Source organism: Mesoplodon densirostris, chromosome 10 (assembly GCF_025265405.1).
Source record: "Mesoplodon densirostris isolate mMesDen1 chromosome 10, mMesDen1 primary haplotype, whole genome shotgun sequence".
NCBI lineage: Eukaryota > Metazoa > Chordata > Mammalia > Artiodactyla > Ziphiidae > Mesoplodon > Mesoplodon densirostris.
This window is the reverse complement of record NC_082670.1, coordinates 93745560-93769161: the sequence shown is the minus strand read 5'-3', so window position 1 is coordinate 93769161 and position 23602 is coordinate 93745560. Positions and strand designations below refer to the sequence as shown.

The following is a 23602-nucleotide window of genomic DNA, read 5'->3' as shown; positions in this document are numbered from 1 at the left end:
TATTATTCTGGGGAAACAAGATTGAGTGGCCTTTGTGTCTTTTCTGAGTATGAAGCATGGACCAACCTGTCATGTTTGATTTTTTTCTTTATAAATTTTTTTATTTTATTTTTTATTTTTGCTGCATTGGGTCTTCATTGCTGTGCACAGTCTTTCTCTAGTGGCGGCGAGCGGGGGCTACTCTTCATTGCAGTGTGCGGGCTTCTCATCGCGATGGCTTCTCTTCTTGCGGAGCATGGGCTCTAGGCACGCGGGCTTTAGTAGTAGTTGTGGCACGTGGGCTCAGTAGTTGTGGCACACAGGCTTAGTTGCTCTGCGGCATGTGGGATCTTCCCGGACCAGGGCTCGAACCCACGTCCCCTGAATTGGCAGGCGGATTCTTAACCACTGTGCCACCAGGGAAGTTCCTGATTATTAATTTGTACTTAAATTTTAGGAGTCGTTGGAGACTCTTGAATGGCTGCTGATGGTCTGAAAAGCCTTTAGGAGCCTTACATTTCAGAAATGGCGGGTATGTGCCTCATAGGCTGTTAACTCCAGTATCATCAGGAAATACTGAAGTTGAAGAAGCAAACTGATGGTTAATTTTCACCTTTGAGCATATTTAGAACAGTGTGGTTTAATGGAAATGGAAACAAACCAAGACTGTGACCACTGGGGTGTGATCCCAGGTCTCTCACTAAAACACTGTGTTACCTTGGTTGGTCATTTAACCTCTCTGGGTCTCATTTCTTCTGGGGAGGCCAGACAACTACCAGGTGAGAAAATAAGCTCTGGAATTAAAATCTTAGCTTTATCAGTCACCAGCTGTAAATTAATATCTGCCTTATATTGAGTTATTGCGAGAATTTCTTCATTCATCTTAATTGTGCATTCAGCAGACAGATATTGAATATCTGCCATGTTCTAGGAGTTGGGGGGGCAGCAATGAATTAGATACAGATAAATAACAAACACTCATATAAACGTGTATGCTGTTTACAGGTAGTGAGAGACAGTGAGATGTGCTGATATGTGGTGGAAGTGAGGAGTGAGTAATGACTTAGGCGGGGAGGGGCAGTCTTATTTAAGCTGAGAAGATGACAGTTACGCCGAGTTCTGAATGACAAAAGGAAGCCAGAGCACAAGAAGAAGAAGGAAGGTGAACCCAAAGCTCAGCATGTCTGAGTGGTGAAGACAAGGATGGCAGTGCAGCTGGACCTCAGAAAGTAGGGGGTGGGTCAAAGGCAGCCTGGGAATAGGGAGATGAGGCTGACACAGTGCCTGGCACATAAATGTTAGCAAATTAGCTATTATCATCCCTCTTTCAAAAGGGTCTCGGAAAAAAATGTTTCTAAGTATTTAATACCATCATCTAAAATTTATAGCAGTCTCTAGAGAAGAATTAGAACATAATTTGGGAATTTGACTTTTCTTGGATGATGATGAATGTTTGGGTTTTCATTGTGGTCACTTGTAGGAAATTTTTTAAAACACCTCTCTTTGTCTTTTGCACTGAAATCACCCCCTTCTTATCTAGACCCAATTTTCCTTCTGTTGGTTTCCTTCCCCAACTTACCTGCTAGTTTCAAATATATGCCATTATATTAAAATATTATTGCTTTCAAGCCCCGTGTACATCAGTTTGTCAGGACAGTGATGCTATACCATCTCCTAAATGAATAAAATATATAAGTCACTGAAAATAAATCAGAAGCCATTGCACTAGAAAAAATGCTATGAAAAATCCACCCCCTTTGCAAATATTTACAGACATTGTAATAGACAGAAGTATATTCAAATTAATAAAACACTGTCATTTTTGTATTTATTTTTAAGCAGTAAACTGTTTGAAGGGAAAAAATTCAAGAAAATGACAGCATTGGTTCTTTTTTGATTAGGGACTATTTGATTAGTAGCTGTTTCAAAATTCCTTTCTTCTGGAGGTTGTCCTTTTCCGCAAAGGAAAAGTGAGATTTTCTTTTTCCTTGTGACGTTTTCCCCTTATGTGTAAATAAAATCAGGGACTTGTGGCATTGACATATATACACTACCAAATGTTAAATAGATAGCTACTGAGAAGCAGCCACATAGCACAGGGAGATCAGCTCGGTGCTTTGTGACCACCTAGAGGGGTGGGATAGGGAGGGTGGGAGGGAGACGCAAGAGGGAGGGGATATGGGGATATATGTATACGTATAGCTGATTTCATTTTGTTAAACAGCAGAAAGTAATACAACATTGTAAAGCAAAAAACAAAAATGGAAACAAAACCCAGGAACTTCCGAGGATAGCCCACTGCTTTCTTAAATCATGGTGGGCAATAGTAAGGGTTAACTGCATGGTGATGTTGCAGTGGAAGGCTTCCCAGAGTTAGCCAGACTTTGAAGTTTGATTTCACAGTCCCCAGACCGCCCTCATTTATGTCATCAATTGTGAATTCTGAGTTTGGTTATTCACGAGAAGGACTGACAGGAGTCACTGAAAGCTATTATACTCATGATTATGGTTTATTACCGGGAAAAGATACATGTTAAAATCAGCCAAAGGAAGAGAAGCATAGGACAGACTCTAGAAGAGTCCTGAATGCTAAGCTTTTGTTGTCCCCAGGATGTGTTACCATCCTGGTGTTGATGTGTGACAGCACACGAGGAGTATTGGCAACCAGAAAGCTCGTCACACCTCAGCATCCAAAGTTTTTACTGGGGCTTCATTCTGCAGTCATGGTTGATTGATTGCATATGGGGTTGAGAGCAGTTTCCAAGTCACCTCGTCCCATATGACCAAATCTCCTACCATCAGTCATGTGGTTGGTCTTTCTAGTGTGGTCAGCCCCCATCCAGGATTATCAGGTGTGGCCACTCCCACCCTCAGACCCAGGTGACCAGTCCTCACACTAAACAGAGACATTCCTATCAGCTAAGACACAGATCACCTCCCAAAGCCCAGATTAATGGCAAGGCCAAATTCACTGGGCAGAAGTCCAGAGGGTATCACTACATGGACTGGAATCAGATAATCTCCAGTGTGTACATTCTGAAAAGCTGTGTGTACTTGCTCACTTCACCTAACCACTCTTATATTCAACACTTCTCTTCTGTGCGTTGGGAATAATTACAGTACTTACCTCACAGAGCGTGGTGGAGATTAAAGAAAAGATGTGGGCACATGGGGTTCACGTGGTGGCTTTGCTGCTTTTTCATCATTTCAATGATTATTTTCAGTATTATGTTATTTTATTATTCCAGTTATTATGGGAAACATTTTTATTAATGTTGTAATGTTATTACTTAGTTAAGTAGCCAAAATGGTTTCTGGGCTTTCGGGAGTTATTTTCCGTCTCATTTTCTTTGTCATCTGTTCATGGGTTGTCTTTGTCTCTTAGTCTGATTATTCATTCTCTGCAACTTTACTGAGCATTTCAAGATAGGAGAGAAAAGAGCTTTTTTTTTCCCCCCCCTGTGAATATGTTTGTTTTCAGAAAGGCTCTGGTAATGATTATACAATTGCAGTAGCATAAGCATTTGGTGATGGCGTTATCTCATTCCTTTTGAAATTCATAGTACAAAGACACAGGTTTTTAATTTCGTGTGTGTGTGTGTATGTGGGAATTCTTAGAATGTTCAAGTTCTCTTAACCAGTGTAGAAACACTTTTTAAAGGACACTTGTTCAGTTCTGTATCTATCCCTCTCTTCAATTTGCTAGTAATAAAATGGAAATCCAACCAAATATTGAGCGTTTTGAGGTCAGAATGCAAAATAACATTGTCCGCATTCAGATTTGCAGGCATGGTAGCATTTTAGGAGAAAGACAATACTCAGGGATTCAGAGTTTATGTTACAAAAAGTAATTAGTACAGCCTTATTTATTCTTTTAAGTAATCTTATTAATATGGCAGTGGTTTTGATAGTAATTTTCATTCTCTTAGAAGTGTTACTAGGCTGTTAAAGATGGCTTAAGTGATGCATAAACTCTACCTAAATTATCGTTGGTAAATTACCTAGTCTAGGAAGCCTTTCTGTCATAAGCCTCTTTACAAAACTAAAGCTTGTACAGTAGCTTTTACTTATTACGATTATTTTTCCCACCCATATAGGTGAGCTGCTCTTACAAGGCCCAGTGTTTATCAAAGAACCCAGCAACAGCATTTTTCCTGTTGGTTCAGAGGATAAAAAAATAACTTTAAATTGTGAAGCACGAGGCAACCCTTCACCTCATTACAGGTACAGTGGAATGTTTGAAAATCCAAATTAAGAAAAAACAATGTGGCAATTGTGAACTTTTCTTTGCTTGAGTATATTTATGCTATCAGTAAGAAATAATACATGAAGCTATAGTTGTCTGCTGTATTCAGCAGAGCTCATACATAAACATTTGGCTCCATATTTTATATATTTGATTGATTATTCACTTTACAGTAAGATTTCTTGATTAAAGAGAAACATGGTAGAGTCTTTTAAATAAACCATGTATTTTCATTGATTTGTGGTAAAACAATGTATAGATTTGGATTTACATGTAGTCCTTGGGAACACATCCATTGTGGGGATGAAATTCAGTGTGTTGTAAAGGTATGTAGCAATCATAGTTTGAGAAAAAGGTAACAGCATCTATCCTTCCTTTGCTATTTTACTCAGAATATGTTAGACGGTTCATTAAGTATAGAATAAAGTATAGAATAAGAATAAAATGCATTCCTACTGAAGTCATTTTAATTATTCTTGAAGAGAAACTAAATTTATTATATTTTTTCATGTGAAAATGTATATCTCAGATTATATAAATAATAACTTGTTCACTGAAAACTTTCAGACAACACAGAAAAGTACAAAGAAAAAAGAAAAAAAAAGTGAACTCCCATCACCTTAAGATAAAAATATTAACATTTGGGAGATGATGGTGGATTATTTGGATGGGATGGATATTTACTTTATTAAATAATACAAGATTAATGATTTTTACTTTTAGGGGTGCTCAGGGGGCCCACTTTAATAAAGAGATGAATTATTTATAAATAGCATATGCTGCTTTCGTATAAATGGTTACGAGAAAGTGCTTGAGGTACCTTGAAAACAACATGCTCTTTTGAGTACTGTGAGCATTTGTCTCAAACACTCTGTTTACAGTATTAGTTCGCTTGGCAAAACCTTTTCTATAACCTGCAGAACAAGCAGACTTTAGCCTTTATTAATGAAATTCTAAATGTTTTGAGTAGATCTTCTATCGTTTGCTTAACCCATGTAGATAATAGAAACGAACAGTCATTGTTAAACTGGGTTAGCATTAGGCTAGAAGGTAGACCTTTGTATTTTTGCATCTGGAAGTAATCAAGGTCAGTTTCTTGCAACAGTATTCAACAACATATTTATTGAGCACCTCTTGTGTGTTTTCAACAAAATAAATGTAAAGATTCCAGGTTACTGGTTAGAATTGACAGAGGTGATAGAAAGTTTTCTGTCTGCCTCTTCCTTAACCTATAGAAATAAGAAAAGTATAACATGATTTTATTTTTTTTTGGCCGCACTGTGCAACCTGTGGGATCTTATTTCCCCGACCAGGGATTGAACCCACGCCCCCTGCATTGGAAGCGTGGAGTCTTAACCACTGGACCACCAGGGAAGTCCCTAACATGACTAAAAAAACAAGAAACTGTGTTTTATGAGCCAGTTCAATTGACCAGACATAGCACATACAAAAGCTGAAAATATTTTCTTCTTTTGGAGGAGGATAAACAGATCCACTTAACAAGACATTATCCTGGAAACATTTATTCCTGGCATTTTTGTAGGACATTCTAACACTTCCTAAATATATCTGTTTGTTTGTCCCTGAAATGGAAGATTATCCTTTTAGATACGACTGTGAATATTATAAAGAATCCATGTAAATGACTCATGTGTGGGCTGGGTTTTTTTGTTGTTGTTGTCAGTAAATTTATTTCCTGGCATTTATCCTGTGAATAATTTGGTGATAAATGTGTTCAGCTGTAAAATTGTCAAGATACAAGATATAGTCATACAGCAGTTTATTTCTAAATGAATAGATTAATTATGTTTGCAAAGTTTAATCAAACATCAAGAAGACCTGAGCTTAGAAATCCAGAAACAGCCTTTTGTTGTAATTATTTCTTTATATATCAGGTGTTTATTTTAATTCCAGATTAATACATTTAAAGTGATACCAGGTATTTACACGATGCCATTGTGTAAACATAATGTATTTGTTTAAACATACTGATAACATATATAAAATGTTGATAAAATTCTGCCTTTTGCACCATACTTTTTATGATTTATTATATGTCCTGAGATATTATATGTTGAAATTCTAAAAAAATCTGTATCTGAGATTAGGAGATGTGTGACTGAAATTGACTTATCGGTTTTAAGTCTGATAAATGAAGAAATTTTACATGCTAGTTATTGTTTTAAAATATTTGGTTTATAGGAAAATTGAGCAGACACTTTCACTATAGCTCAAAAGATTTTCTAAAGCTAAGAATTCTAACCAGTATTCATCCAGGTCTCTACAAGTGACCCAATTTCATTCCTTTTTATGGCTGAGTAATATTCCATTGTATATATGTACCACATCTTCTTTATCCATTCAATCTAGAGACTGTCATACAGAGTGAAGTAAGTCAGAAAGAGAAAAACAAATATCGTATATTAACACATATAGGTGGAACCTAGAAAAATGGTACAGATGAACCGGTTTGCAGGGCAGAAACTGAGACACAGATGTAGAGGACAAATGTATGGACACCAAGGGGGGAAAGTGGCAGAGGGGTGGGGTGGTGGTGGTGGGATGAATTGGGAGATTGGGATTGACATATATGCACTAATATATATATATAAAATGGATAACTAATAAGAACCTGCTGTATAAAAAAATAAATAAAATAAAATTCAAAAACAAAGAAAAAAAGAATTCTAACCAGTATAAAATTTCACTTTATAGTCATTAGAAATTGAGACCTTGGGGGCTTTCCTAGTGGCACAGTGGTTACGAATCTGCCTGCCAATGCAGGGGACATGGGTTTGAGCCCTGGTCCAGGAAGATCCCACATGCTGCGGAGCAACTGAGCCTGTGTGCTACAACCACTGAGCCTGCGCTCTAGAGCCCGCGAGCCACAACTACTGAGCCTGCGTGCCACAACTACTGAAGCCTGCACGCCTAGAACCCGTGCTCCTCAGCAAGGGAAGCCACTGCAATGAGAAGCCTGCTCACCGCAACGAAGAATGGCCCCAGCTCACCACAACTAGAGAAAGCTGGCATGCAGCAACGAAGACCCAACTCAGCCAAAAATAAATTAATTAATTTAAAAAAACAAAAAAGAAATTGAGACATTGAAAAAGCACTAGGGAACCTCTTTTCATTGTGAAAATATTAGACTTTTCCTATAATATGCAACAACTCCCTGTTATCCATGGTATCTGTATAGGTAATAGATTGTGCTAATCGAATAAATGGGAATATAGACTGATGTGGGTTGTAATCATGACCGTGTCTACCTAGATAACACCTTCATTTATGGCCTGATTTTTTCCCTAGCTTTTGACTTTAGTAGTCAACCTGGTAATATTCTGCATTATTCTTTAATTGTTCCAGAAGAAAATATGCTTGCTTGTTCTTATTTTTTGCTATCCTTTAAAAATTACAGATAAATAGTGTAAATAGGTAATGACTTTGAGGACATAAATGGGTTTTTTTTTTCTTTTTCTTTTTCTTTTTTTTACATAAAGTCAGAGAAAGGATACCTTTTTGTAAGTATTTATAAATCTAAGCACATAGATAGAAAGAGAGAGAGGGAGGGAGGGAGGGAAAAGAAAGATATCAAGGAGGAAAATTAGTGGTTCATGTGAAGCTGTAAATTAAAAGCAGTCCAAACACATTTCCCAAGTTTCAGAATAAAATCTCTGAGTCTTATAAAAGAATGTCCTTTGAAAGCCCCAGAGCTTGTCTTACAGACTGAGGCAAACTTCTCTGATGAGAAATCTTGTCTACGTTATCCCACTGGGTAAAAAGAACTCTTAGTTGGCCATATTAGAAATCCAAAAGTTCAGAAATTCTCAAGAGAAATTACTTGTTTTAGGGTTTAATTGAGAATTTTATTCTTTCTTTTGCGTCTTCCCGCCTGAGCCCTAAAGCCTGTATTTAAAGGTTAATTAGTATTCAGTCTCATTGTAATTGTTGATGATGCTGAAAGAGGTTACCCTGAGGAAGTATTAATAACATTTTTAAATGGGAAGGATTTTCTCCAACTTTTTAAAGGGTTAAAAATGCCCATCATTTGCTAAGATGAAAGATCCCAAATAGGAGGCTCCCTGGTCACTTCTACTGATGCCATTCAGCATTAAAAGGGACCACATATTTGGGTTAGACTGGAGTATAGTATTCAAATGCCAATGGGGACCAGGTAAGTAACAAAACTAAAAGAGGTGGCCCTGCCTTAGGAACATATGGACATATTGAATAATGACTGGAGACCGTCCCACATTCAGCAACAAGTCCATCCACTGGTCACGACTGCCCCTTAACACTAGCCGGTTGTTACCATCCAGGAATCATGGTCCAATATTACAAAACCTTTTCAAGACATGTTTAAAATTGAGACATTTTCTTTTTTGAATCTACTTCTAATGTTGACTGTTTTTCTTTTTAAATATAATGTAGGCCAAAGAAGATAAGCCTTAAAAGTGCCTGTGTCCCATGTGGCCTTTGTGTTCACAAAGTTTAGTCTAGCTGGAGACTTACAGGCTGTGCTGTCCAATATGGTAGCCAGTAGCCAAGTGTGGCCATGTACGTTTAAATCCGTTAAGCTAGGCATTCAGTTCCTCAGTCACAGCAGCCTCATTTAAAGTGCTCAGTAGTCACATGTAGCTAATAGCTAGTGTAATGGACAACACAGATGGAATTTCTGGTGCTTGCAGAAGGTTCTGTGAGACAGCACTGCTCTGCTCTGACCCTTGGATCCACAGCTCTTTTCTATAAATGCTCTTCTGTTTTCCTCTCATCACAAGGAAGCAACCAGAACATCATTCTCTTCCAGCTTTATATAACAAGTAAATAATTTTAATAAAGTACAGTGTGAGGAATCTTGGATATACACGTTGTGAGGACTATATAACATTGCAAAATGCAGATCTCTCAGCCACAGTTTCTCCCTTTTAAGTAGAGTTCCCTATAATGGAGTTACATCCTGCACATGTTTAATTTACTGAAATGTATTCAGTATAAGAACGAAGAAAAAATCATGGACTAATTTCTGCTCACCATTTATTCAAGGAGTAAATGTAAGGCGTTTACTCATTATCTAAACACACATCCGTGTGGAGACACACCACATAATACTATACATGATACCACATACAGTGTATAGGATAGAGCATACATAGCATATGTATTATGTATAATATATGATATATTCTATTTAATAAAATGTGAAATATATTTAAAGTATATTTTTGATTATATGCAATTTGCCCCTTATGTATATCTTGTTGCCATGTAAGATCTGATGTCACTGTTATTTTACTTTTGTGCTCCAAGGCAAGTAAGAATTATTGTTCCTCTAAATTCCCTTGGCCCTAAGGAAATGTAATTTGTTCTGCTAGATTACTAGGCCCAATTCTCTGAGCCTATCCTCAAGCTCGACTCCTTTTAGCATCCCGACTTCTCTAGCTGATGAGCTCTGGTCCCCACACACAGAGTCAGCTACTAAGAGCAATGAAACGTTTACAAGGTTGGAATGATCGCGGACCATAAAGAAGAAAGAATTTCTTTGGTGCCTGAGGCAAGCAGAGGTAGACAGTGTCTCTAACAGGGCATCTGAAACTTGACTGTGCTATTGTCTCTCCCATGAAGCCTTCTCCATATCCTCAGAGCTGGGTTCCATGCTTCAGCCATGTACTGCCCATTGCACCTAGGCCTTCCTGGATTATAAGACTTACCAAAATGAAGTGGGTTTGCCTGGTCCGATGTAACTCCCTTCAAGGTGAAGACAGTGTGTTCTTCATCCTTACATTCAGAATGCTTAGCAAACAGTGAAAGCTAGATTGGTGGCATGAAAAAAGAAATGGAATGAAGTTAACAGGGAGGAAACAAAGAGAGGCAGTTGGGGGTTAGATCATATTTCGGGAGTCAAGAGTGTCTTGAAGGATCACAGGATCAGAAGTGGTCCATTGTTTATTCTGTAGGACATTCTTAAACTTGGATTGAGTCCTCCGTTTTGGCTCTATTTTGAGACACATTGCCCTTGAAGTGACAAAGATGACTGCTTAGGTCTACTTATATCCTCCATAGAATATTAACTGGAAAAAGAGGACATCTTTCCTATTAGAGTCATCAAAAGCTCTGAATGGCATCAGAAAAACATGAAATAAAAACATAGCTAATACTGTCAGCAGTCAGAACCCAGGAGAAATGTGGAGGTTAGATTTTAGATATTAAAGATGACAGTTAAAAAATTAACATCTTTTTGTTGCTGGTCTTATGTTTTGGTAGTGAGGCAATGGGGAAGGAAAACACATACTGATCAAACACAAGTTAAATCAGTTGGGTCGCAGTTGTATTCTTAACTAATCACTAAGGCCTGAGATACGGAATGTGCTCATTGGCCACTCCTGGGTCCTGGGAGGAGTGGCCTCTTCAAAGGAGAAGGAGAAAGATGCTGCCAGAAAAAGCTGAAATGGATGCAGGGAAGGCAGAAATAGCAGCCATCTTCTATAATTCTCCTCAGTAATTGAAAGACAATCAGTGATGAATTTGAACGAGGCTTTACCTATGTAAACTGAACAGTTGTTTTTAATTGCAGTGTAGCTTTAATCTGTTTGCCTCCTTTTTTTATTATATATGTTTAAAATTTATCAATGAGTGACAAATGGGAATCTGTGTCATAAAACACATTTTAAAAACTTGATTTTTAAAAACACAGCATCACAATTTAACTCATTTGTATCTTCAGCAATAATTGCTGAAGCCTAACTAGTTATTTTTGGATAAAGTATTGAATATGCAAATTCAGACATTCATTCTTTCAAGGACTGCAATTATTCTCATCACTTCAGTAAACATATTAACAAACATTGCATTTGAACATAAATTCATTTGCTTATTAACTTGAAAGCTGCATCTAAAACCACAAATTGCTTCTGTGACTAAATTCCTAATTTTCCTGTCAAACCCCAAATAAAGTATTGCCTGTTGACTTAACAAGTATTTAACGTGGGCATATTTTCCAAACCCAGCCCCATCCCCCTAGAGATTTTAGTAAATTATTTTGTCCTTTTTGCTTGGTTTTATATCAAAGTCTAACACGTGATATTTGTTTTTCTTTGGAATATTGTTTATGTTTCCATTTTCCTGACCAGACTTTATAAGATGGGTGTAGATATCTTGAAGGACAATATTAATACAATCAACCATGAGCTGAATTACATCCTGGGATTATTTTGAAACTACCTGATGTCACCCAATTTATTGTCACTCAGTTTTGTTAGTTTCAATTTCAAAGGGTGACTTGTTACAAAGTTCTAGTGGAAGACCCAGTTTAGGACTTGGTGCCTTAAATTATACTGACAACAAGATACATCTATGTTTATCTTCATTATTTTCATTCCATACTAGTGTGGTTTTGTGTAAGAGGTTGCCATATACAATAATAGCTAGTATGGTAAATAAATAATAACTAGTATGGTAAATGAAAATAATTATACATTCATTCCCTGTCTTTGAGATGTTTGTTGGTAATATGGATGGCCACAGTTAGGGACAACTGTATGAAGGCTAGTGATGGCTAGGTTAGAGGGTAAAATAAGATTGCTCCAATTCAGGAAACTTCTGTGAGCACCTACCATGCATAACCTATTATGACCGATGGTGGGAATTCAGCAGTGATTGACAGTCATCCTCCAGTGGAGCTTATATGGTTTGAAAAGCACCTCTCAACACTGAGAATCTAGGCTTTTTATACTGATTTAACTCACTGTTATGTAAATTTGTGTTTGCACACAAACATACCCACACACAGTCTTACACATGGTTTGTTCTTTGTGTTGGAAGGCAGCGATTCATGTGCTCTCAATTACTGATGTTTTAGTTATTTCCTGGAAGTCACCATTATAGTTTTCATCACTTAAAAGTAATAACTACCAGTTGAAATATCTCTCATGTCACATACCTTATGTTTTATATTCAAGATTCAAAAACTGTTAACCTGAGGGCCTGTACAATGTTTTAAAGAAATTGTATTTGAGATTTTTAGGGGGAAAAGTGCCATAGCCTTCACAGTTCTATTGTGGCAGGCTTGGCCCAGTTTTTCATGCTCACTTTACCTCCCTAGCCTCTCTCCAGTGAGGTTGATACCAGCTTCCTGTTGTGTAGAGGATGTAACTGAGACTTAGAAGTGGACTGATCCAATCCATGCTACCTCAGGTCAGCGATCAGAGTAAGTGGCCCAGGACTTCTTCCAGACCCCCAACCTCAAGTTATTGGCCTAGAAACAAATTCACATATAAGCTCCACACCAAGCAGTTAAGGGGGATGAGAGCTCATTGCCTGAGAATCAGAGCTGTGAAATATGAATAATAAACCATTTCTCACTTGTGGATTCTAAAAGCAAATCCTAATTCATGTAGAATGAGCGTTTGAACACTGAAGGCAGACAGTGAACTTACAAGATCGTTCAAGAGTGTTACAAGATGATGATTATGCAGAGGTGCTTAATCTTGTGACATTTGCCACTGAGCTAAAGCTACAATGTTAGTCTGATTCTAGAGCACAGTGTAAATGTTACATGATTGAAATGCTGGTGTACGTAGCCCCAAGAGCCCCAGAGCTGTCTTCTTTTACTCCAGATCACTGCATTAAGCCTTTTGGAATGGAATTGGGGTATGCAAATGTTACTTTTATGAAGTTTTAAACCATTTCCATATTTCAAAAAGATTTCATTCTGAGATTTTAGAGTCCTCAGGAACTTCAAAATTCCTTCATAAGGTAGACATCTGTAACTTTTACAAAGGATTATGAATGTGCAAAACTAAAAGACAGTGTCTACCTCTGAAAGCTTCCCAAATTTATGACCTGAATGTGCCACTTACCTATCACAGTCTTACCACTATGCATGATGTTCATGAACTCTGAACAGCTGGATTACAATTTACTGCAAAGAAATTAAGTCTAATTTGTAGATTTATTGGACACATTCTTTGTCTAAGGAGTATATGTGTGTGCCTTCACTTTTCATGAATATTTCTTATACAGAAGATCATATTAGAAATATTCAGATATTAGGCCCAAATATGAATATTTTGTATTAGGAACTTAAGTACATTCTTTCCTCAGGATAAAATAATATTTGGATGCCCAGGCCCAGAGATTGCTTACACATTGCAGAGTTTAAACCAAGACAACCCTTTTGAATTCACATATTTTCAGCAAGAGGAAAAACAACCATTGTTTAATAAGATATTCAGAAATTTTGTATCACCTGGGGATGAGTTCCATTTAATGATGAATAGTGTTAAGGAGGAGAGAAATAATTATATTGCTTTGTTAAAAGAAAATTAACCTTCTTCAGAGTATCTCAAATATATCTTTGCTCTAAGAGTTTGCTAAAACAAATGCACTTATACTTTCGGTCTAGCAGAAACATACGTAAAAGAGAGTAGCTTTTACCTCTTCACATAGTGAAATAATATAGAGATTTTGTCTGTATGACAAAGACTGAGCTAAAAGAAGTAAGAAACACTTATGCATAATAGAAGAAATGTTTTCCATTTTGGATCTTCAGTCAAAACTTTGAGATGATAGCTTTTAGATCTTAGACACTTACTGAAATACAATATTTTCCCACGTACTTTATGATCTCTAAATCTTTCCAGCTATTAAATAGGCAAGAAGAAGTGCTTCTCCATATTTTTATTTATCTTTACAATTTTCCACATAGCCATTGTACCTCTGTTATTCATCAGCTAAACAAGAAAACAATTTTCAAATGAAGCCATCAGACGTGCTTCATCAGGCCGTAAACATTCTAGACTCTAGAGCTGGAATCCTTTTTCCTTGGTACAAACTGTTCTTTGTAGGCAACAAAGCCACAAGTACCCTTTGTCATGAGAGTTTTCCACTCAAAAAGTATGTGAAATTAACTATATTTTTCCTGCTTTGCATTTAGAGGAGTTCTCCCCTCCCTCCTCTCCTGCAAGTATTAAATCATTTAGTAAGTGGCAAGCCATTTGCAGCTTAAAAATTCAACCCACCCACTTGTGATTTACTATCAGATTTATTCTTTGAAGGTCAAGCCCAGCATGTGTTTCGTCCCATGTTTCCCTGACTTCTCAGGCAGGTACAAATGCAGGCAAACCCTATGTGGAAGATACAGCCCGTTCCACATGAGAGATGACCAAAAGCATTGAATCAAGCAGGTTACGTATAACCCACGTCTACTCTGAGGATGGCAGAAGAGAAAAACAGCAGACAGCTGGGTTTGCAGCCTTTGCTGGAACCTCCTCCCTTGTTAACAATGGTGCCGACCCATTTGTTGGCTGGCTGCCCTGAGCCACCGGCTTTACATACATTGTCTAAATAAATTGATAGAACAACCCTATGGGAAAGATGACATTCTCTTTATTTTACATGTTAAAAACTTAGGTTTAAAGGAGTTAGGTTAACTGCCCATGGTCACACAGCTGGTGAGGGATGAGTCCAACCCATAAAACAAGGAGCACTTGTTTCTGAATCTCATTTCTGTTCATTCTGCTGTTACATGGTAGGATTGGATAGAGCCTGGGACTGGACAAGGGGGGAAAGGGTAGGAACTAGGAATCATTAAAAAGTCTCCCCCAAAATGTAAGTTCCATGAAGGCAGCGACCTTTTTCACCCCATACTTAGAACCTGGAAAGTTGCCTGACATATAGGCACTCAATAAATGTTTTTTCACCAGGAAGGGAGGGAAGGAAAGTTGCTTTTTCTAATCATAGTTGTTGAATATGAAGTAGGCTAAATCAAGAGCGGGGAATTCTTATCTATGTCCCCTATAGGCAGTCCACGGTTGCTTCTTGGGGATATTATAGACCAGTTCTTCCAAACTTGAATGAGCATATTAAACACTGGCAGATTTCACTAGGATGCCAATTCTGGTTTAGTAGATTTAGGATAGAGCCCAAGATTCTGCAATTCCAGCAAACTCTCAGATGGTGATGAGGATGCTGATGATCTTGGTCTGCAGACCACCTTGTGTATCAAGAGTGCAGAGTATTCAGACAGAATGCAGATGGACAATTTTCCTTGATTTCATTTCCTTTTCTGAGTTTCTATAGTTCTAGGATTTGGGCAGGAATAAGATGAAGAAGGGTTAATAAGTGTTCGTGGTTCGACTTCAGATCTCTAAGGGCAGGATTAAAGTCAGGAGAGAAGAAAGTGACCTAAAATGGACATGCAAATATGGACTTGCCTTGGGAAGGAGCATAAGAGAGTTACTCTACAAACAAAGCAGAATCAAACCCATAGCGGAAATCTGCCACAAACGAGAAAGCAGTTACGGCTTTTTCATATTTCTTTGTAATTTTGCTCTTTTAAGTTCAAAAGAAAAGACATGGGGCCTCCAGTTTTTCCTCTTAATTTCATTTTGATTTCTCAGAAGAAATATTGCTTTAGACCTGGGAGACTTGTATGTGCATAAAGAAAGAAAATTCAAGAAAGTCTTGATTTTTAAAATGAGCAAATGATATAATATTGCTTTGAGCTGTAGAAACTAAACATCTAAATTTATTCATTTCCTGTAGCCTCCATTATTAAAATTTTATTATGCACTATTTCAGATATAGAAAATGATATAAACATATAGTTAAGTGTAATGATGAATATCCATATAACCACTATTCAGTTTAGAAAATAAAACCAAAAAAGATTTCCCGGTGTTTGCCCCATAACCCTTTCTCACTTTTCTCTCCATGAGAGCTCTAAAGTACCTTAAACTTGAAGTGATTCATTTTCATACATTTTAAAATGTTTAATACATTCTTAATATTACTTTATATGTTTTAAAACTTTACATGGTATCACATTGCACTGTAAAAAATGTTTTCACCTTTGTAAGACTTTTCTATGTTTGCAAAAGCTCATACATTTTCACAGCTATATAATATTTCATTTAACTTTATGTGCTTTGGTTTGTGATAATGTTCACATTTCACCTCTTTTTATGCTTTCACAATATTACTATTTCCAGGTTAAATATTTGATGTATTAATACAATTTTTATATGACCCATGACATGGTTAAAGACCTCTGGGCTAGAATTCAAATGGGTACTAGTTCTGATCCAGTAATTAATAGTTTGGGGAGAGTTGCAAACTCACTCAACTGTTTTATTGAAATCCTCGTCTGTGAAATGGTCATTTTATTAACCACTTTCTCAAAGTTATTATGAAAAGCAATTGAGATTGTTGCCATAATACTCCAAAATTTATAGAACGGATACCAGTGTAATTTTATTATAAAAATCAAGTCCTCTAGGAGACAGATGGCTTAATTTATACAATGGATGTGTTCTTGAGATTGTGCGATATTTAATGAGTTTTTAAAGGTAATAATCTACTTGGATGTGTCAGGTGTGCTTGCTGTTTAAAAAATTCTGGTTTTTCTGTTTGAAAACTCTTGTTTAAAAACCAGCTTCTTTCTTTTTTTCTTTTGGTTTCCCATTGATAAATATGGCTCTGGGGTTAATGCCTTTACTGTTTCTGACCCCCTAGGTGGCATTTAGGATCTTTTACCACAGTGTACCATTTAGTAAATATCACTGTGATGGCTTAGAAGAGCGGAGGGCCTCGGGGACAGGTATTTACTCAGACAAATTGAAATGGATAGTTGAGCACTTACCCAATTAATTTATTAAATGTGCTCAGTCAGTCTGGATAAATCAAAGAAATGTGCTCTTCTCCCCCTTCATCGGCAGCATGAGGCTGGCCTGAAGTATATGATGTAATTACCTCAACTTTCTACTTCATCTTTGTCTATACAAACCAAGCCTAATTTCCCCCCTAGTGAGCCAACTAAATTATTCTCACCTCTTCAGAAAATCTCGAAAAATCTTTAGCTTTTAGATGCTACTCTTTTGTGCTTTCTACTATAATTTAACCTTTTGTTTCTGATAACAAAACTTAGGCATGTTTGATTTTTCAATTATGTAATAATTGAATGATATATTTGTTGCCTTTCATTTATAAGAGAGCTGATGTTTAAAGTAGATTATATAATGCAGATTTTTTAAAAAGTTTAAATATACTAAGGGGAAAATCCTGGACATTTGTTTTACAGATGGCAGCTGAATGGAAGCGATATTAATCTGAGTATGGAGTATCGTTATAAGTTGAACGGAGGAAATCTTGTGGTTATTAACCCCAACAGAAATTGGGATACAGGAAGTTATCAATGTTTTGCAACAAATTCAGTTGGAACAATTGTCAGCAGAGAAGCTAAACTCCAGTTTGCCTGTAAGTATAAGTTCACACCTATAAGTCCAACATTTAAAAATATATAACTGAATTTGTGTGGTCATTTCGGATTTCAGAAACAGTATGTGGAATTTATTAATTAAGGAAATAGGTTGCGAAAGTAATTCAATATGATTTTTTTGATCTCTGTATACTGTACAAAGCAGAGTTTAAAATGTGTGTGTATGTGAATGTGGGTGTATGTGAATGTGGGTGTATGTGTGTGTGTTATCTGTTTTACTTTTTTGTAAGGATTCTGTTTAGGGGAGGAAAAATAATCTAGTTAAGGATGTATTTATTCATTGGTTACTCTGTGCTTTGTACTATGTTAGAACTGAAACGCATATGAACGAGTTGTCAGACATGACCTTTGTTCTGGCAGAACATTGAAATTAGAGAATTACATCTAACAAATCTGAAAATATAAAGGAACAAAGACAGTGAGAAAGAAAAGAACGTGACATATCTTTGACCTCCACTGCAGTTTTGCCCAGCTCATTATGACCTTCAACACAGGCCCCCACTGAGGCCTGGCTCTGGAAGCCAAGTTTGTACCTTGTTAATTGGACCAGGGTGAACCCATGTCCCATCCTGAGAAAACCACATGCTTTTTAGCAGGGAATTTAGAATTGGGACCAGAGACCTAATTTAGTGTTTATCTTCCTGATATATCTTTTTACTATTTTCTACTTTTTGTTTCTTCTTACTAGTCTCTCTTCCTTTGTTGTTTTTTTTTTTTTTTTTTTTTTGCTGTACGCGGTCCTCTCACTGCTGTGGCCTCTCCCGCCGCGGAGCACAGGCTCCGGACACACAGGCTCCGCGGCCACGGCTCGTGGGCCCAGCCGCTCCGTGGCACGTGGGACCCTCCGGGACCGGGGCACGAACCCGTGTCCCCTGCATCGGCAGGCAGACTCCCAACCACTGCGCCACCAGGGAAGCCCCTCTTCCTTTGTTTTTGTTGTATGTTTCATATATAATGCATATCAGCATTACCTCAGTTCTAAGATTTCTTTTAGTTCTTTACACCTCAATTATTCTGAAATTAGAATGCAAATGTTCTTATAATGTGGTAGTAGTCTCCCCCAACTGCCACAGACCATTAATAAATTGATGATGTGTCATTTAATGCATGGCTTATTCTATTGCTTCTGTTTTTATAATGGCAATGGCTGGTTTTGTTCCTGCCATTATATTCTGTGGGTTCCGTTTTTCAAACTTCCTTACTCTTTCTTCTGCTTCCTCTGTTTCTTTTCCGTCTATGACCAGGTTTTTGTTGTTTTTCTTTAGCCTGTATCTTCCCTGTGCATTTTGATAGCTATATGTCATATTTATATTACACAAGTTTAAGTTTACCTTTTAGTTTATAAAATTACTTTTTAATTTATAAAAGTTTACTTCTCTAGTAGCCAGAATTTTAAATTTAAATTACTTTTTCAGTCCCCCCATTTTATTTATTTGTTTATTTGTTTGTTTGTTTATTGCGGTACGCGGGCCTCTCACTGTTGGGGCCTCTCCCGTTGCAGAGCACAGGCTCCGGACACGCAGGCCCAGCAGCCATGGCTCATGGGCCCAGCCACTCCAGGGGCACGAACCCGTGTCCCCTGCATCGGCAGGCGGCCTCTCAACCACTGCGCCACCAGGGAAGCCCCCCACCTCCTATTTTTTTGTAATTGTTTCTTGTTTCTCTTGGTTGACTATGGGATAGTTTTTCTTCATTCTTTTAGCTAAAAACATATATATATATATATATATATATATATATATATATATATATAAAAACATATATATAAAAAGATAAATATATATATATATTTCCAGCATACAGATGGGGTTAGATCTCTTTTTTTGTTTGCTTTGCTTACAACTTGAAAAATTATTTTATTATATCGATACTTAGACATCTCATACACAATTCAGGAAATTTTCCTGCATCTTTTAGTTGTATGTTTGATTTATTTATATTTTTAAAAGGATTGAAAGGGATTATTTTTGTCCCATTTTTTGAAATACTGTTTATTTCAGGTTGTTCTTTCCTATGAATTTCTGTTTCTGATTGATTGAAGCCACATCTGTTTGTTTGTATTATTCTGAAGATATAGGCAGTTTTCTGAAATGCTATTTTGGATCTTAGAGGCAATCTTTCTTCCTACTTTCATTTGATGTTTCCATTTTTATGCTTAATACTTTTAATAGGTTCTAAAGCAAATTTTGTCCAAACTCAGCCTTTGTCAACACATGTCAATCGATTACCCTGATTTTGCTTTCTTTGCCACGTGCAGAGATCAGATTCACTTCTCTGATCTATAGGGGAATGTGAAGTTTCCAGCCTAATTCCCTATTCGCCGGAGTCTTCACACAAAATACGTTATTCCTCTTAAGCAGTGCTATTTTTCTACTACAGATCCTTGATGCCCTCTAATACCTGAAGAAGTATCATTAACTTACAGGTTTTTCCTCAGTCTTTTCTTCCTGGAGAGAGTGGCTTGTTTGCAGATACTTCTAAAGTTATATCATGTCTCTTGCAGTCTGCCCCTACTTCCTGGCCAGAACATTATAGGCAAAGTGGGATAAAGTTGTTGAGTCTGGGATTTTATTTTACCCTACTTACAAGCTAATAAGCTAGGCTGCTACTCTTCCATGGATGCTAGCAGAAGACATGATATTCCTGGGTCAGTAACAAAGAGCTTCATTACTCACAGCATAGCAAGCACCACGCTTCAGTTCCCCTCACCCCCAAGTCCCGCAGAAGTGATATGATTTAGCCAGGAGAGATGCTACACCCACAGCTGAGGAACACTGAGATTAGTGAATCCATCTCTTTTATAGCAGGGAGTAAGCAAGTGTGCTCTTTGTCCTAGAGGGAGAGCCTGTCTTATCCCTCCTGGTTGGTCTCTGAAAACACATCCCTGAGAAATGGAGTGACTGGGCCTTTCATTCTTGGTACGTCTAGAAACACCTAACAGGAAGCTAAGAGCACATAGTGAGTGGATTGCCTCTTCCAACAAAAATTTTTCTTTTTTCTTTTTTTTTTCATTTGGTGCTGTCCTTGAGTTTCTCTTTGGGGTGCATCCTATCAGGATACATGTGATGAATAAGGCACAAAATATCTTCCTACCTTTGTTGTGAATTCTCTCTTTATACAGAAAACCCAGGATGTACCTACCATTTAGTCCCTTGTATTTCCCCACAGTCTACCTCATCGGCCTCATAAGTTTTATTTACTCATATGCTTGGCATTCGATTGCTTTTGCAGTTTTTGATGTACAGTGAGATTCTTTTGTTTTGCAAATTTTTTTTGGTGTTTTCACAAGTGGTTTTGGGAAGTTACAAAGAGCAATATTGGTTATTCTTAGCCTGATGCCACATTAAGCTGGAAATATAAAAAAATGAATTTTTGAATTCATATGTTTGAGATATAGGTTTCTGGTAAAGAAACCAAAGAAGGTGGCAAAAAACATGGAGGATATTTAATACATCAGAGATTCCAAATTACCAGGTATAAGAGCATTCCTTTAACTTGACAACCTTGAAGGTTGTAATACATTAACTGAAAGAAGGGGTTAATAAGAAGAGTCTTGTACTACTACATATACATCCTTCTAGATGCTCATGACTCCAGTTCAGGGGAACCGTGACTGTTTTTTCCGCAGGTAAGTAGATAATAAAGTGTTGTCATTGAAAAAATGTTCTAATTGTTCACTATAGCTATGTTTGCATGCTTAGTAATACTTTTTTGTTTCTGTCAGCCATGGAAAAAGTACTTAAAATGTGCTTCATGGGGAAATGAGTAAATGACATTATCCTCAATGCACCACTTTTAACACTGGTGAAAATCCAGTGAAATTTTATCTTAATTTTCAAGATGCTTAAATATAGTATTTGTAATTAAATGAAAGTGAAAAGCTCATTTATAGTTTAAGAAGCGTACTTTCTGTAGGCATTTTTTATTCCTTTTAACAGATTCTTTGTGGAGCAATCACAAAATTTAGGGAGGGGGAAGATACGTAAAATGATGGAATGTTTGAATTGTAGACATTTTCTCAGTGATTTACGGTTACGTTGCATGTGTATAATTTTTGAAGCTTGTTTAATATATTTGCAAATGTTTTTGCCAGCTTCTTAATTCCAACCACAAAAAGTGAGGGTAGTACCTCCAAAACCCCAAATATCTTTGCTTTATTGATAATTGTTTTACTTCTCTTATTCTTGAATTTCCTGTCATTCTTTATTAAAATGTTTTTCTTTTAACCATTTTTGAGGTGCAATACATTTTTAATCATGAATTATATTAGACGTATAAATGGTATGGAGAAAAGTGTAAAGAATCTGTGTGTAGCCACCACTTATCTTAAGATTTAAAGGTTCAAAGTACAATTAAAGCTACCTGATAACTCACCCTCATGACATTATCTTCTCTCTCTTAAACTCCCTCTGAATAGGTGGCCCCTGTTCTGAATTATATGTGCTTTTTTTATCCTTTGAATAAATATGTATGTGCTTCTAAGCAACATGTAAAATTGTTTGACCATTTTCATTTCTTAAACTTTTATGTAATGACATCAGACAGCATTCCTACATCTACAACTTCCCCCCCAACATTATATTTGTATCTGTTGATCTACATCTCTACCAACATTTGTTATTGTTCACCATTTTAATTTGTGCAAATCTGGTGAATATAAAATTGTATTTTACTTTTTAATTTGCATTTTTATTTTTAAATTAAAATGTAATTTTGGTTTTAATTTGCATTTCTATAATTACAGTGAAGTTAAGCTCATTTTCTTAGATTTGTTGACCATTTATGTTTCTGTTATCCAGATACTTTTTCACTGTATGGTAGTCTTTTTTTTTTTTTTAGCTTAAGAGTTGTTTGTATACGCTGGATTAACCCTTTGTCAGTTATATACATATCTTCTTTTTAGTGGCTTTTTTTTTTCCTTGATGGTGTCAGATGATAAACAGATGTTCTTAATTTTACATTAAAGTATTGATTTTTTTATAGCTCATGTTCTCTCATGAGTTGTTTAAAATTTTTTCTTCCTTATCCTGAAATGGTAAAGACATTCTCCTAAATGTACTTATAAAAGTTTAATATTCTCCTCTTTACATTTAAGTCTTTAATTATCTGGAATTGATTTTGTATATCGTGTGAGGTAGAGGTACCGATTTATTTTATTCCAGGATGGGAAGTCAGCTTTACCAGCGTAATTGATGGATGAGGCCATTCTTAGCCAACTGAAAAGCAGTGTGTGGTCATCATGTCTGGCTTCTTTGGGCTTTTGTGTTTGGAGAATCATATTATCTGCAAGCAGTGAGAGTTTTTGTGTTCTTATCAACCCTTGCTCCTTTTATATATTTTATATGAGTGCACTTTCTCTAGTCCAGTACAGTGTTGAATAGATATTTTGAGTGTGAATATCCCTATCCCTGTTTTGCTCTTGATTTTCAAGAGTGAATAAGATTAACATTTCACCATTTGGTATGATGTTTACTATAGATTTTAAAGATACTCTTTATCAAGTTAAGGCAGTTCTTCTCTAAGTTAGTTTTTTGTTTTGTTTTGTTTTGTTTTAATCAGGAATGCTTTATTCTTGTAAATGCTTTTCCTACTTTTACTGGGATATTCATTCTGTTTTTCTCCTTTAACCTGTTAATGCAGAGAACAGTTTTTAGTATTAACCAAACTTCTAGTCCTGGTTTAGTTTCAACTTGGCTTTTGTGTAAGTTTTTTTTTTTTAATAGCTGGATGTTATCTGTTTTTCAATATTTCGTTTAGCATTTTGCATATATATCAATATAGGAGCTTTTCTTTTTGTTTTCTCTTCTCATACTATCCTTTTTTGGCTTCAGTATCAAAGTTATATTTGTCTCTATAAATGAGCTGGAGAGTACCCCTTATTTTATATTCCCAATAAAATTTTGAGAAATATTGGAATTATCTACTCCTTGAATAAAAAGTAGAGCTTACAGATAAAACTATCTGGGTCTGGAGTTTTCATTCAGGAAATATTTTAACTATTGATTGAATCATTTGAATAGTTAATAGGACTAACCATATTGTCTCCTTTGTAAAAAATTGTGTTTTTTCCCTAGGAATTATATCCATTTTGTTTATGTTTTCTA

At 36.5% G+C, this 23602-nt stretch overlaps 1 protein-coding gene across 1 annotated transcript in view; it reads left to right on the top strand.

Moving 5' to 3' along the window:
* CNTN3 (contactin 3) overlaps nucleotides 1–23602 on the top strand; it is a 244471-nt gene that overhangs the window by 27231 nt on the left and 193638 nt on the right. The window contains exons 2-3 of the mRNA XM_060109564.1: nucleotides 4077–4203; nucleotides 17301–17476. Coding sequence (XP_059965547.1) covers nucleotides 4077–4203; nucleotides 17301–17476 — 303 coding nt within the window. The remainder of the gene's footprint in view (nucleotides 1–4076; nucleotides 4204–17300; nucleotides 17477–23602) is intronic.